General features: G+C 42.7%; 1 protein-coding gene across 8 annotated transcripts in view; it reads left to right on the top strand.

Annotated features, from left to right (window-relative positions):
• The window catches only part of SULF1 (sulfatase 1), a 179,500-nt gene that overhangs the window by 88,563 nt on the left and 77,185 nt on the right, over positions 1 to 13,752 (top strand). For 6 of the 8 annotated variants that reach the window (XM_045454988.1, XM_045454985.1, XM_045454986.1 and 3 more), the window contains 2 exons: positions 6,217 to 6,283; positions 6,577 to 6,808. In XM_045454988.1, the coding sequence (XP_045310944.1) occupies positions 6,637 to 6,808 (172 nt within the window). In that variant the 5' untranslated portion in view covers positions 6,217 to 6,283; positions 6,577 to 6,636. Of the gene's footprint in view, positions 1 to 6,216; positions 6,809 to 13,752 lie in introns of all 8 variants that reach the window. The other 2 variants (XM_045454981.1, XM_045454982.1) reach the window with 1 other exon arrangement.

Here is a 13,752-nt window from a genome sequence, read left to right as displayed (position 1 = left end):
TTTTTTGCATTTTTATTCATTTTTGCTAGACAGAAGGAGACAGAATATGAGTGGGGGAGGGGCAGAGAGAGAGGGAGACACAGAATGTGAAGCAGGCTCCAGGCTCTGAGCTGTCAGCACAGAGCCTGATGCGGGGCTCAAACCCACAAACCGTGAAATCATGACCTGAGCCGAGCTGGACACTTAACGTACTGGACCACCCAGGTGCCCCTTTTTTGTTCATGTTTTAATTACCAATTGATAATTAGAAATTAAAACTGAGAAACTTTTTAAATATTTTAAAACTCTTTTGAGAATAACAGTAAGAAATCTATTGTGTGTTAAAAAGATATATCTTGTGAAAAACAACTATATTTTCCAAACCAAAAACATATTGGTGACTAAAGTGACACTGTTTTACATTTTTACACACATTTATCTGAATAGCAGAAAGCTGGATTCTTATATCTACTTCTGCATTTAATCTGTTGAAATATATTGTTTTGGTTCAAATATAGTAATAAAATTCAGCTTCACATGGATAAGTAGTTGGAAAAGGAGAAGTATTTTAATAGCTTTTTCAGACACTTGTAGATCTCCTTTGATACTATGCCAAAACTCGACAGGTGGTGATTTCTTAAAGATTAGCTGTCGTAAGTAATCTGAAACCCTATCAATGCACCTTCACACTCTGTTACATTAAAATCCAACGGTCATCTTCCACTTTGAAATTTTTTTGCTCATGTATGATTTTGTAGCATTATATTTGGTCATTTGGGAAATACCGGTTTGCTGAATTATGCCAATGTGCTAAATGTTGGCACATTTCATTTTTCAGTATCAAAAAAAATAATGTTTCTTAATATCAACATCAATGTCATCAAAAGGTCTTACACATTGGGAAACTGCCCAGTTCATGGTGGCAGATACAAGTTTTCCAAAATTCTGATTTTTGCTTGGAAGCTACATTTCAATCATTGGCAACAAGTAGGACAAATATTCTCAGCTGCTTTCCTTGAAATGACAGGCTCATTTCATTCATTCTGTAAGAAATGCCTGCCAAATATCCAAGTCCAAATAATTCTTTCAAGTAAAAATAGAGTTCCGTGAGCAAACGGCAGTGTCTAGTTTGCAACTCAGCCACACAAGTGCTGTTCCTCCACTACCGTCAGCCTCCATAGACAACAAAGGGCTTTGCATGTAGCTCCTGTCTCATAAAACAAAATTAATGGGAAAAAGGTGTGCATTTGAAGGTCAGGATTGAGTACAGTTCATCATTTTACTGTTTCATCTTGAATGAGACTGGCTTTTTTGTTTTAACTGCATGTGATGTTCCCTTTATTCGGACATAAGCAGTCTTACCCATCGGTGCTCTTACACCCAATCAGTGCAAATGTCAACAAAGTGAAAAAAGGAAATGTGTCAGTATTCTTATCAAAATAGTGTTGACCTTGGCGTGCGTGGGTGGCTCAGACAGTTGAGTGTCCAACTCTTGCTTTTGGCTCAGGTCACGATCCCAGGGTCATTGGCTCAAGTCCTGTGTCAGGCTGTACGCTGAGCATAGAGCCTACTTGGGATTCTCTCTCTTTCTCCCCCACTCACACGCATGCACAAGCTCTTTCTCTCTGGCAAAAAAAAAAAAAAAAAAAAAAAAATAGTGCTGACCTCATGGAATCTCCCCAAAAAGGATCTCATCAAGATAAAAAGCTTCTGCACTGCAAAGGAAACAATCAACAAAACTAAAAGGCAATAGACGGAATAGGAAAAGATGTTTGCAAATGACATAGCAGATAAAGGGCTAGTATCTAAAATCTATAAAGAACTCACCAAACTCCACACTCAAAAAACAAATAATCCACTGAAGAAATTGGCAGAAGACATGAATAGACACTTTTTGAAAGAAGACATCCGGATGGCCAACAGACACATGAAAAGATGCTCAATGTCACTCCTCATCAGGGAAATGCAAATCAAAACCACACTGACATGCCATCTCATGCCGGTCAGATTGGCTAAAATGAACAAATCAGGAGACTATAGATGCTGGACAGGATGTGGAGAAATGGGGACCCTCTTGCACTGTTGGTGGGAATGCAAATTGGTGCAGCTGCTCTGGAAGACAGTGTGGAGGTCCTCAAAAAAATTTAAAATAGATCTACCCTATGACCCAGCAATAGCACTGCTAGGAATTTACCCAAGGGATACAGGAGTGCTGATGCATAGGGGTACTTGTACCCCAATGTTTATAGCAGCACTTTCAACACTAGCAAAATGATGGAAAGAGCCTAAATGTCCATCAACTGATGAATGGATAAAGAAGATGTGGTTTATATACACAATGGAATACTACTTGGCAATGAGAAAGAATGAAATCTGGCCATTTGTAGCAACGTGGGTGGAACTGGAGAGTGTTATGCTAAGTGAAATAAGTCATACAGAGAAAGATAGATACCATAGTTTTCACTCATGTGTGGATCCTGACAAACTCAACAGAAGACCATGGGGGAGGGTAAGGGGGAAAAAATAAAAGAGTTACAGAGAGGGAAGGAGGCAAACCATGGGAGACTCTTAAACACTGAGAATAAACTGAGGGTTGATGGGAGGTGGGAGAGAGGGGAAAGCGGGTGATGGGCATTGAGGAGGGTACCTGTTGGGATGAGCACTGGGTGTTGTATGGAAACCAGTTTGACAATAAATTTCATTAAAAAAAAATATCGTGCTGACCTCATGGAATCTACCCAGAAAGGATCTCAGGGACGCCCAAAAGTCCTGGTTACACCTTGAGAACCACTGCAACAGACAAAGCAGAGCCTTTCAGTGTGTTGCCATCCCTCAGCACCAACCACCCAGACAGGGGAGCTTGGTGAGGACAGGTCTACCTGCTGAGGCAACGAGGGTCTTGGTTTAGGGTGGGTGTTGCTCAGTGAACAAGTGAGCTAGACTTCTATCCAGCTGGTTTGAAGTCTCCCTGGTCAGCTTCCTTTTCCCCCTTTATATGTGACTTGAAACTTTTATTTTTAACGTTTATTTTTGAGAGACAGAGTGTGAGCAGGGGAGGGGCAGAGAGAGAGGGAGACACAGAATCTGAAGCAGGTTCTAGGCTCCTAGCTGTCAGCACAGAGCCTGACGCGGGGCTTGAACCCATGGACCGTGAGATCATGACCTAAGCTGAAGTCAGACACTTAACCGACTGAGCCACCCAGGCTCCCCTGTGACTTGAAACTTTTATTGTCACATTTATAGTTTGGCTTGAAGTCCTAAAAACTTTCCACATCCACTGTCCATAGCTACCATTGGTGTTTTCAGTTTAGGACTTGAAGAAAAGGCAACTTGTATTCTAGTCCTGATTCATGAATACAACACCATTCCTTGAGCTCACTTTCCATTTCTCCCACTTTCTGCTATTTCTCAGGACAAACTGTTAGTCTCTAAGGACACTTGTCATCTGCTACAAAGTATCCAATTCAAACATTGCATCCTTGTCTCTTTTGTCAAGCTCTGCATTTGTCTCTCAGGGTTTTCTTCTTCTTTTCCTTCTTCTCCTCCTCCTCCTCCTCCTTCTTCTTCTCCTTCTACCTCCTTCCTCCTTCCTTCTCCTCCTCCTCCTTCTCCTCCTCCTTCTTCCCCCCTCGTTTGTCCTACTCCCCTTCCTCCCCCTCCCCGTCCCCCTCCTCCTTCTTCTTCTCCTCCTCCTCCCCCCTCACCCTCCTCCCCTTCCTCCCCCTCCCCGTCGCCTTCCTTCTTCTTCTTCTTCTTCTTCTCCTTCACTTCTTTTCCTTATGGAGATGGAAACCAGGCAGTGAGAAGATGACAGGTTTTAAAAGGTCATTTTTGAATAAGGAATTGTCTGTTTGCAGGCTTTTCAGAGTGCTGTGCTTTGTGTTTTTGTGAAGGGAGATGGTGTAAAGATGATGTGCTGCGGGTCAGACCTGCCTGAAAGTCCAGTGTTCTGTACCACTCAGTTTCTCTGCGTTTACATATGCACCTCCTGAATCAATAATAAACGGCAGCAGAAAAAAAAATGTAGGCTCCTTCTGCACCTTTAACTCTCTAAAGAAGGTCACTTTGTAGGCGAAAAAACATGCATCTACTTGGCTGTCCCTTTATTAGGAAATGCTTTTCGGTGTAGTTGAATGCAGTTTATTCAAGGGACCATTAAGGCTAATTTTCTTTTTCCTAAAGGAAGAGGCAAAGTAAATAAGATAAAGAAAAGAATAACCAGTAATGTTGATTGGGTTCCAGGGAATGTTATCAGCATCTTAATTGTGCAGAATTTTCAGTTTCATGTGTGGCCGATTCTTTAAACTCCAAGCGCCACTGTTTGCCTGGAGCTATGAGTCTGAGTGTAATTTCCGGGTCACTACTGTCAGCAGAGGCTGGTTCACACTAGAACGGATGCAAAAAACCCTTGCTCACTCTCTCTTTACACACCCTTGCAGGCTTGGAGAGGTGAGCAAACTCTTGCTACTTAAAAGACCAACCCTGGAAGAAATTTCTGTATGTAACTGTTTAGCCTCTGCTACTCTGCTGGAGACAGCCATTGTTTGACTTCTTTCTTTCCTTCGCCTGCCTTTCATGCTTGTATCACTTTTCTCATGATTTGAAACAAATGCACAGAAACTAAACAGTCAGTGCAGAAAAATTGCAGGCTCTCAGTGTTCAGCAATCACTGAAATAACCCTGAGTTATTAAGAAAGAAAGAAAGAAAGAAAGAAAGAAAGAAAGAAAGAAGAAAGAAAGAGAAAGAAACACCACCAAACCTTATAAAATCTGTTTCTTATAGTGTCTCTCTTTCTCTCTCTCTCTCTCTCTCTCTCTCTCTCTCTCTCTCCCTCAGAGTAATTACAGGCTGCAGAGTGAAAAGCATTAGAACTGTTTACAAAACAGCTCATAAAGTTTAAAATAATAGGGGTGTGTGTGTTTTTGTAAAACAAAATAATGTGTGTGGTGGGGGGTAAACAGTCCACAGTCTTTCTTCTTTCTTCTCCCACTGCCCCATGTCACCCTCCAGAATTTAAGGCATGGAAATGAGTGATGGGGTCCCTTTCCTTCTGCTATGCAACTCTCACACTTAATTTGTTATGCTTATTTATCTGATGCCAGTTCATTGTTGCGATTCAAAATACAGACCCTCAGGTGTGTGGGGACAGAGTGGCTGATGAAGCGGGCTGCTATCTAATTAATTTTAGGGCAGCCTCAATTCCCATACAGACATTTCCTCGTGACATCCGAAAGAAAGAGTTGTGGGTTTTTTTTTATTATTATTTTAATGAGCCCTTTGCTATCAGAAGTCCAAGAGAAACGCTTTCAGCAGGTTGGTGCTCTAAAGTGAAAGGGGCTTTCTTCCAACTCTTTCTGAAGTCTCCTCTTGGGCAGATTTGCAAAGCTTGTGCAGCACCCCCTCCAGATTTTAAGTATTTGTTTATTTTTAATGTGGAAGGGTAACCTCTAACCTCCAGCTCCAGGGCCAATCAATCATTTGGCTTTGCAGGTTTAGGTCTGCCGCAGCAAAGCCTCCGTGCTCGCGACACTGTTACAGGTCTTGATAATAGTGAGGCTGGTGCTGACAGTCAAGGAGGGCTCTGTCCCCTTAGGCGCTGGCGTGCCAAGGACACGGGCTGGATGGAGGGACAAGCCTTGCCCGGAAGAAGCACCCCTTCCCCTGGTGATTGATGGAGGACAGTTAGGAGCTTCTCGGGGGCTGGGAAAGGTTGCCCTCCCAGTCACTTACTATGAAGTCTTTGTCAGCAGAAAGAACTCTCCTGGGTACTGAGTGACATAATGCAGATGACAAATGACAGCTTTGCATTTTATTCTGCTTGATAAGTACTCAGTATCTACGCAGGTGAGTCGACGCTCCCCCACCACACCCCTTCATGCCAACCGCTCCCCAGAAGCAAGCGCTCTCCAGACACGCTGGGGTTTCACAGGCACTGGTGGCTCTTTCTGTCCCACCGTGAGTTTCCCGGGGACGTTGAAAGTACTATCAGAGTGTGAGCAGGGACGACACCTATGTCATGGTTTCGTGGGGCCGATTATGAAATGAAGATACTTTTTGAGTCATTTGTTAGCAGTTCTGAATATTGTTTTCTTCTGTTTCTCCCTTTTGGAGTACACATTATTGACATTTATATTTATAAACATAGATAATATGCTACTTTAAGAAACCACTTCAGACCAAAATCTCTATCAGAATCCTTGACTGACGTTTCCTTTGTATTTTTTCTCGCCCTCTAGGACCCCATCTGGTCTGGATACCTCTGAGCATAGGAATTGATTCTTCAACCAGGATACCTACTTCAAGGTATTAGCTCTCGTCAAAAGGCTTTTACATTTGAGCTCTGTGTGGGAAATTATATTTTGGCAGTGACTTTTGAAATAGGAAAAAGTTGGAATGAGAATAAAGGACAAAAGTGAATTTGCAAAATAATCAAGTGCTTAAAAAACTATCCAAAGCCTGTGAGGGTTTGCCGCTTCTGACTCATGTGCCAGTTCATGTGCCAGTTCCCACTTAGTTGTAGCCCTTTTTCTGCAACTGTGTTTGGGGTTTGGATTTCATTTTCATCTCTCCCTCTCCCTCTTTCCCTGACTGCCCAGACCTGCAGAAACCAGGAGGCTGAGACGTTTTGTCAGTGTTGTGACGTTGGACCAAACACAATGAAGTATTCTTGCTGTGCCCTGATTTTGGCGGTCCTGGGCACAGAACTGCTGGGGACCCTCTGTTCGACTGTCAGATCCCAGAGGTTCAGAGGACGGATACAGCAGGAACGAAAAAACATCCGACCCAACATTATTCTTGTGCTCACCGATGACCAAGATGTGGAGCTGGGTGAGACGCTGGATTTTTCACTTGTTAGTCTCCTTTGCTCAGCTCATTTGCTGACCTTTCACACGCTCAGTAAACACGGAGTGAACACTGGGGGGGTTGGCGCTTTAACTGGAGTGTCTGAACCAGCAACCTAAGTCTATAGAACGAACTTGTGTTGACTGTAAGGCGTTTGGGTTTTGTTTCAACATCACTTTTCTGGTCCTTAGTTTTTGGTACAGTCTGGGGAGGGTCCTCAAGTAATGGGATGGAGGAAAAAAAGCAAGCACAGCTACTCTAGAAGTCAAGGATTCGATTGTGCACCTTCAGAAGCTCTTGGTCAAGAGGTTCGTTAAGTATTTGGGCAGAATTGTTTCCAAGAGTATGAGTTGATGGCTGTAATTCTTTTTCTTTTTTAAGTTTTTTGATGTTTGTTGATTTTTGAGAGAGACAGAGAGAGAGACAGAGCACGAGCTGGGGAGGGGCAGAGAGAGAGGGAGACACGGAATCTGAAGCAGGCTCCAGGCTCGGAGCTATCACCACAGAGCCTGATGTGGGGCTCAAACCCACAGACTCCAAGATCGTGACCTGAGCTGAAGTCGGACACTTAAACGACTGAGCCACTCAGGCACCCCAGTTATGACTGTAATTCTATGCAATGTATATGAGCATAGATATTACTACTCTCTTTCAACAGTATTATTATTAAAGGGAATGATTTATCACAGCTTGTGATAATTGTTAGATAGTTGGAAGTAATGGTGTTGTATATATCTTCTGGTGATAATTCATTACTGCCACCTTAGAGATGATGCTTTTCTGAAGAATTAGCTAACCTGGGTTAATTCTAGAACACTTGGAAAGTCTGCCAAATTCTGGTGGTTCCAGCTTACCTTCACCATCTGATTCAGTGTCTTACCCTCTCACTTTCTGTAATGGCCCAGCCCTATGGTCTTGTCTGTAAGTCTAGGGCCAAGGTCAGGCCTCCAAGGTCTGACCTTCCAGGGTACCCTAGAAGAGATCAAAAACTTATCCTCAGAAGTTGTCACCGGCACTCATTTTCATTCCTGGAACCAAATTCCTCGCTCTCAGGAATCGCTCAGCTGGGCTTACCCATCACACCCAACCTGACCATCACTGGTATCTTTTAGGCTTCGGGCTTGCAGAGCATGCGGGGCTTCCTTACAGGGCTCCTCTGGCTAGGGTTCCTGAGGACAAAACCCTCCATGCTGGAACTTGGTCTCCATGGAATGGGACTTTTATTTCCAGTTTGAACCGAATCGTGGAATCCCAACAGAGTTAATCCCTTGGCTTTAGCTAGAAGCACATACGCTAAAACCAGCAGCGGGTCATGATTTTTGATTTGCAGCGTCTGCTGTCTCTCCCTTCACTTTTTAAACAAGAGTATCGGTTTTCAGGCAACATGCCCAAATGAAGTCTTGGAGGTATGACTTTAGCATGTTTGTAGCTGGTGGTTTAAGTTTTCACCAATCTATAGAGCAAGTAAATTGAGGTGAACACATTTGAATTCACCTTCCTTATCATCTTTTGTATCTCTCCCTTTCACTACAGCCACGATCTCCAGACCGTTCTCTTGTCTCCTAGTTCTTCCCTAACTGGTCACCTGACCCACTTATCCCCCAGAGTCTTGATGCTTCTTGTCTATCCTTTACTCCATGGCTCGAGTTATCATACAAGTATCCAATCAAGTCTTTTCTGCTTCAAATTCTCCATCGTGTCCCTTTGGCATGAGCATTAAGCAACTCTCCTCTGAAGGCCAAGGAGCTCTGGGCCATCTAGTCATCTTCTGTTTCTGTTGGGCTATTCCCTTTTGCTCTGTGCTTCATGGAAATAACTCGCACTTCCCCCTAAGGCATCTGGTGGTTTCATCTCCCTCACTTATATTTCATGCCTTTGCACATCTTGCCTCCTCTGTCTTTCCCCCTCTCTCCCCCCAAGAATTGGATGCTTAACTGACTGAGCCACCCAGGTGCCCTTCCTTGTCTTGAAAATAAATTAAGGAAGGGGTGCCTGGGTGGCTTAGTAGGTTGAGCTTCTGACTTCAGCTCAGGTCATGATCTCACGGTTCATGGGTTTGAGCCTCACGTTGGACTCTATGCTGACAGCTCAGAGCCTGGAACCTGCTTCGGATTCTGTGTCTCCCTCTCTCTCTCTGCTCCTCCCCTGCTCACACTCTGTCTCTCTCTCTCAAAAACAAATAAAGATTGAAAACATGAAATAAAATAAATTAAGGAATTATTTGACACGTTTATTTTTAACAGAGTTCAAAATTTCACCCTTTAGTTTCACCCTATAGTTTCTTAATTCATTAAGCAAATATTTATTGACAATTACCAAGTACTGGCTTCTATTGGAAGCATGTGGGTATAATGGATACAACTCATAGACCAGGCTTAATCAACTCAGTTGTTTCCTGTATATTTTTCTCTACCTCCTTCCTTGATTTTCTAGCCAGGTGTGATGCCAAGCATTCATTCATTCAAATTTCACAATAACTCTATGAAGTAGTTACTCTCTTCAATTAATGCGTAAGTAAAATGAGGCTGACAGTAGTCATGTGGGCTGTGACGAACTGGTAAATGGTGAAACTGGGACCTGTGTTAGGTCCAGATCTCCACAGCTATGCATCTAACCGTGATGCCTCCCATCAGTCCTTCAACAAATGTTTCAAGCCCTTTCTAAAAGCAACCTATAAATGCATAGTACTGTTCTAGGTTCTGAAAGAGACGTAACAGAAGCATAAGATGGGTCCTATTACTTCACTGGCAGAACATGATAATGAACCACAGTGACCCGTGGGGTAAAGACTAAAAAAGACCTCCTTTTGGGTGGCTCAGTTGGCTGAGCATCTGACTTCGGGTCAGGTCACGATCTCGTGGTTTGTGAGTCTGAGCCCCGCATTGGGCTCTGTGCTGACAGCTCAATTCCTACAGCCTGCTTCAGATTCTGTGTCTCCCTCTCTCTTTGACCCTCCCCTGCTCTCTCTCTCTCTCAAAAATGAATAAACACTTAAAAAAAAAGAGGGGTACCTGGGTGACAGTTGAATGTCTGACTTCTGCTTGGGTCATGAACTCGCGGTCTGTGAGTTCCAGATCCACGTTGGGCTCTCTGCTGTCAGCTCAGGGCCTTCTTCAGTTCCTCTGTTTCCGTCTCTCTCTGCCAGTCCCCTGCTCATGCTCTCTCTCTTTCAAAAATAAATAAAACATTGAAAGAAAGAGAGAGAGAGAGAAGAAGGAAGGAAGGAAGGAAGGAAGGAAGGAAGAAAAGACCTCCTTTCTCTGCCAAACAGTTGTGCCCTTGGTGGTGGACACTACCTAATGGAGACTTTTGCCCAAGCTTTTATAATGTTCTCATAATCCTTTCTGGAGCCTAACTGCTCTAGACTTTCGTTGTTGTTTTTATTTGTTTATTTTTACTATCTTAACCATTTTTAAGTGTGCAGGTCAGTCGTGTTAAGTACATTCACATGGTTATGCAACCATTCTCCAGAAGTCTTCATCTGACAAAATTAAAACTTTGTACCCATTAAACAATAACTCTCCTTACCTCCAGTCCCTGGCAACCGCCATTCTACTGTCTCTACAAACTGGGCTATTCTAGGTACTTTATATAAGTGGAATTATACCACTTATGATAAAGGAAAAATATTTGTCTTTTTGGGACCGATTTGTTTCACCTAGTCTAATATCCTTCCTCGAGGCACATCCATATATCAGAATTTCCTTCCCTTTGAAGGTCAAATAATATTCCATTGTATGTATATGCCACATTTGTGTACCTATTCATCTGTTGATAGAAATTTGGGTCGCTTCCACTTTTTGACTATTGCAAATAATGCTTCTATGAACATAGGTGTATACATACCTCTTTAAGACCCTGCTTTCAATTCTTTGGGATAAATACCGGGAAATGGAGTTGCTGGATCTTTTGATAATTCTATTTTGAATTTTTAAAAAAAAACTTCCATAGTGTTTTCCATAACAATGGCACCATTTTACATTCCTACCAACAGCATACAAGGGCTCCGATTTCTCCACGTTCTTGACAACATTTGTGGTCTTGGTTTTTGGTTTTTGTTTTCTGATTTTTGTTTTTTAGTAATACTCATCCTAATGGGTATGAGGTGGTATCTCATTGTGGTTTTGATACAGTTGGGTTTGATTTTGTTTTTTCACTTACATGTAACTATGCTTGCCAAATGCTTAAATAGAATAGCAAAATTATTTGCACCTGTAATACTGCAGGCACTTTTGGCTACTCTACCTCCAGAAAGATACAACAGACTTATTAGAAAAACAATTATAAAAATTATAATAGAATGCTTTTCTTTAGGGGAGAGAATAAAGCTATTCTACCTCTTTGTTTGGAAAGACAAAGTCTGAGGAGGGTTGTAATCAGAGTTTATGAAATCAAGCTCAGAAGGAAAGCTTTTATTCGGTGGGAACGGGGGCCACTCCCTCAACTTTGTCTAAGGACAAATAAAATAAACTAGTACTCTGTGAAGGGAGGAAGACACATAAGGAATTTATTAATAAAAGTGCTAGAACCTTGCATGGTATCTTTTTCCAAAGAACACTCAGTCTCATTATTGTGTTTGTGTTCATCCCACCCAAATTGGGTGGGTAGAACAAAGATCATTATCCCGGGAGAAAATTAATCTGTGGAAAGATGAAATGACTTAACCAATGGTCCCCTTGCTTCTGGTTTTACTTTTTGCCCAACTTAAGAAGTAGCTTAGGTTGTATCTATACCTATAAACAGTTCGGATTTTTGGACTATGTTAACGGGTGGAAGATTTAGGCCTTTTTTTAAGCGAGAAAAACACACATGGACATGATCAACATGAAGTTTGAGGGAGAAGGAGTAGTAATATCAATAATACCAATTATATCCACATTTTCTTTTAAAATTTGAAAAATACATCTGAAGCAGCTATCATCAAATATGAAACTTCTTTAAAAGCTTAAATTCAAAAGCTTAACATCTAAAAATACTAAAGCTAAAAGTTCCAGTATTTTCCTGCAGTTAAGATATTATACAAATCAAAAAGAACAAAATCAAAAATGCTTGTGGAACTCCCCTAAATTTCTGAGACTGGAGTCGAAGAAATTAAGCTCTACATCTTTCCAAAAGGGTCCCTGGGTGCCTCTCTGAGGAATAAAATGTTGAGCTGATCTGACTCAATGTGGCATTTGTTAAATTCTTAGGAAATTGGGCAGAGGCTAACATCTCGGTAACGCTGTCCCAGTGCTTCTTTTCCATCATGCGTGGAATTAGGAAACCATAATACATGGAAATACTCTGTTTCTTTTTTCTTTTTTAAGTTTATTTCTTTATTTTGAGAGAGAGAGGGAAAGAATGCCTGTGCACATGCAAATGGGAAAGGGTCAGAAAGAGAGAGGGAGAGAGAGAGAATCCCAAGCAGGCTCCACACCACCAGTGCAGAGCCCAATGCAGGGCTTGAACTAACGAACCACAAGATCATGACCTGAGCCAAAGTCGGACGCTTAACAGACTGAGGCATCCAGGCGCCCGATATTTCATTTCTTTAAATCAGAGGTCACAAATGGGATCTATAGTCCAGAGCTAGCCCACAGATGTGTTTTGCCTAACTAGTGTACTTTTTTAAAATTAAGGCAACATTTTAGGCTACTGGATCCGATTACAGTCACTTTGTAGCATCCTTGTCAGGCTTCCACCTCCAAGGACAATTTTATTTATTTTATTTAATTTTTTTTTTAACGTTTATTTATTTTTGAGACAGAGACATGCTCTGTCTCTACAGAGCATGAACGGGGGAGGGTCAGAGAGAGGGAGACACAGAATCCAAAACAGGCTCCAGGCTCTGAACTGTCAGCACAGAGCCCGAAGTGGGGCTCGATCTCACGGACCACGAGATCATGACCTGAGTCGAAGTCAGCCGCTTAACCGACTGAGCCACCCAGGTGCCCCTATTTTTATTTTTTAATATTTATTTTACTTGTTATTTTTGAGAGAGAAAGAGAGCACATGGGGGAGGGGCAGAGAGAAGGAGAGAGAGAATCCCAACCAGGCTCCGTGCTGTCAGTGCAGAGCCCAACTCAGGGCTTGATCCCACGAGCTGCGAGATCATGACCTGAGCCACAATCAAGAGTCGATTTTAAGAGGTTTAACCGATTGAGCCACCCAGGCTCCCCCACGGACAATTTTTTTTTTAATTTTTTTTAATGTTTATTTATTTTTGAGACAGAGAGAAACAGAGCATGAATGGGGGAGGATCAGAGAGGGAGACACAGAATCTGAAACAGGCTCCAGGCTCTGAGCTGTCAGCACAGAGCTCGACGCGGGGCTTGAACTCAGGAACCACGAGATCATGACCTGAGCCGAAGTAGGACGCTTAACCGACTGAGCCACCCAGGTGCCCCCCCCCCCCCCCCGGACAATTTTAAATGAAAATGAAGTCAGGCTTCTTGCTTAAGGGGAGGTAGGGGAGCAGTATATGTGGAGTAGGAGAGAATTCAGATTTTTTTTTTTTAATTTTTTTTTTCAACGTTTATTTATTTTTGGGACAGAGAGAGACAGAGCATGAACGGGGGAGGGGCAGAGAGAGAGGGAGACACAGAATCGGAAACAGGCTCCAGGCTCTGAGCCATCAGCCCAGAGCCCGATGCGGGGCTCGAACTCACGGACCGCGAGATCGTGACCTGGCTGAAGTCGGACGCTTAACCGACTGCGCCACCCAGGTGCCCCGAGAATTCAGATTTTTAACTATAAGCCATCATTAACATTTTAAGTCTTAAAACATAGAAATGATAGTTGACTTCTGTCTTACTCCTGAACAGTCTATAGCAAAACACCATAGACTAGATGACTTGGTGGCTTATAAACACCAGACATTTATATCTCACGGTTCTGGAGGCTGGGAAGTCCAAGGTCAAGGCACCAGCAGATTCAATGTCTGGTGCAAG

Source organism: Leopardus geoffroyi, chromosome C3, assembly GCF_018350155.1.
Source record: "Leopardus geoffroyi isolate Oge1 chromosome C3, O.geoffroyi_Oge1_pat1.0, whole genome shotgun sequence".
NCBI classification, from domain to species: domain Eukaryota; kingdom Metazoa; phylum Chordata; class Mammalia; order Carnivora; family Felidae; genus Leopardus; species Leopardus geoffroyi.
This window is presented reverse-complemented; position numbering and strand designations above follow the sequence as displayed.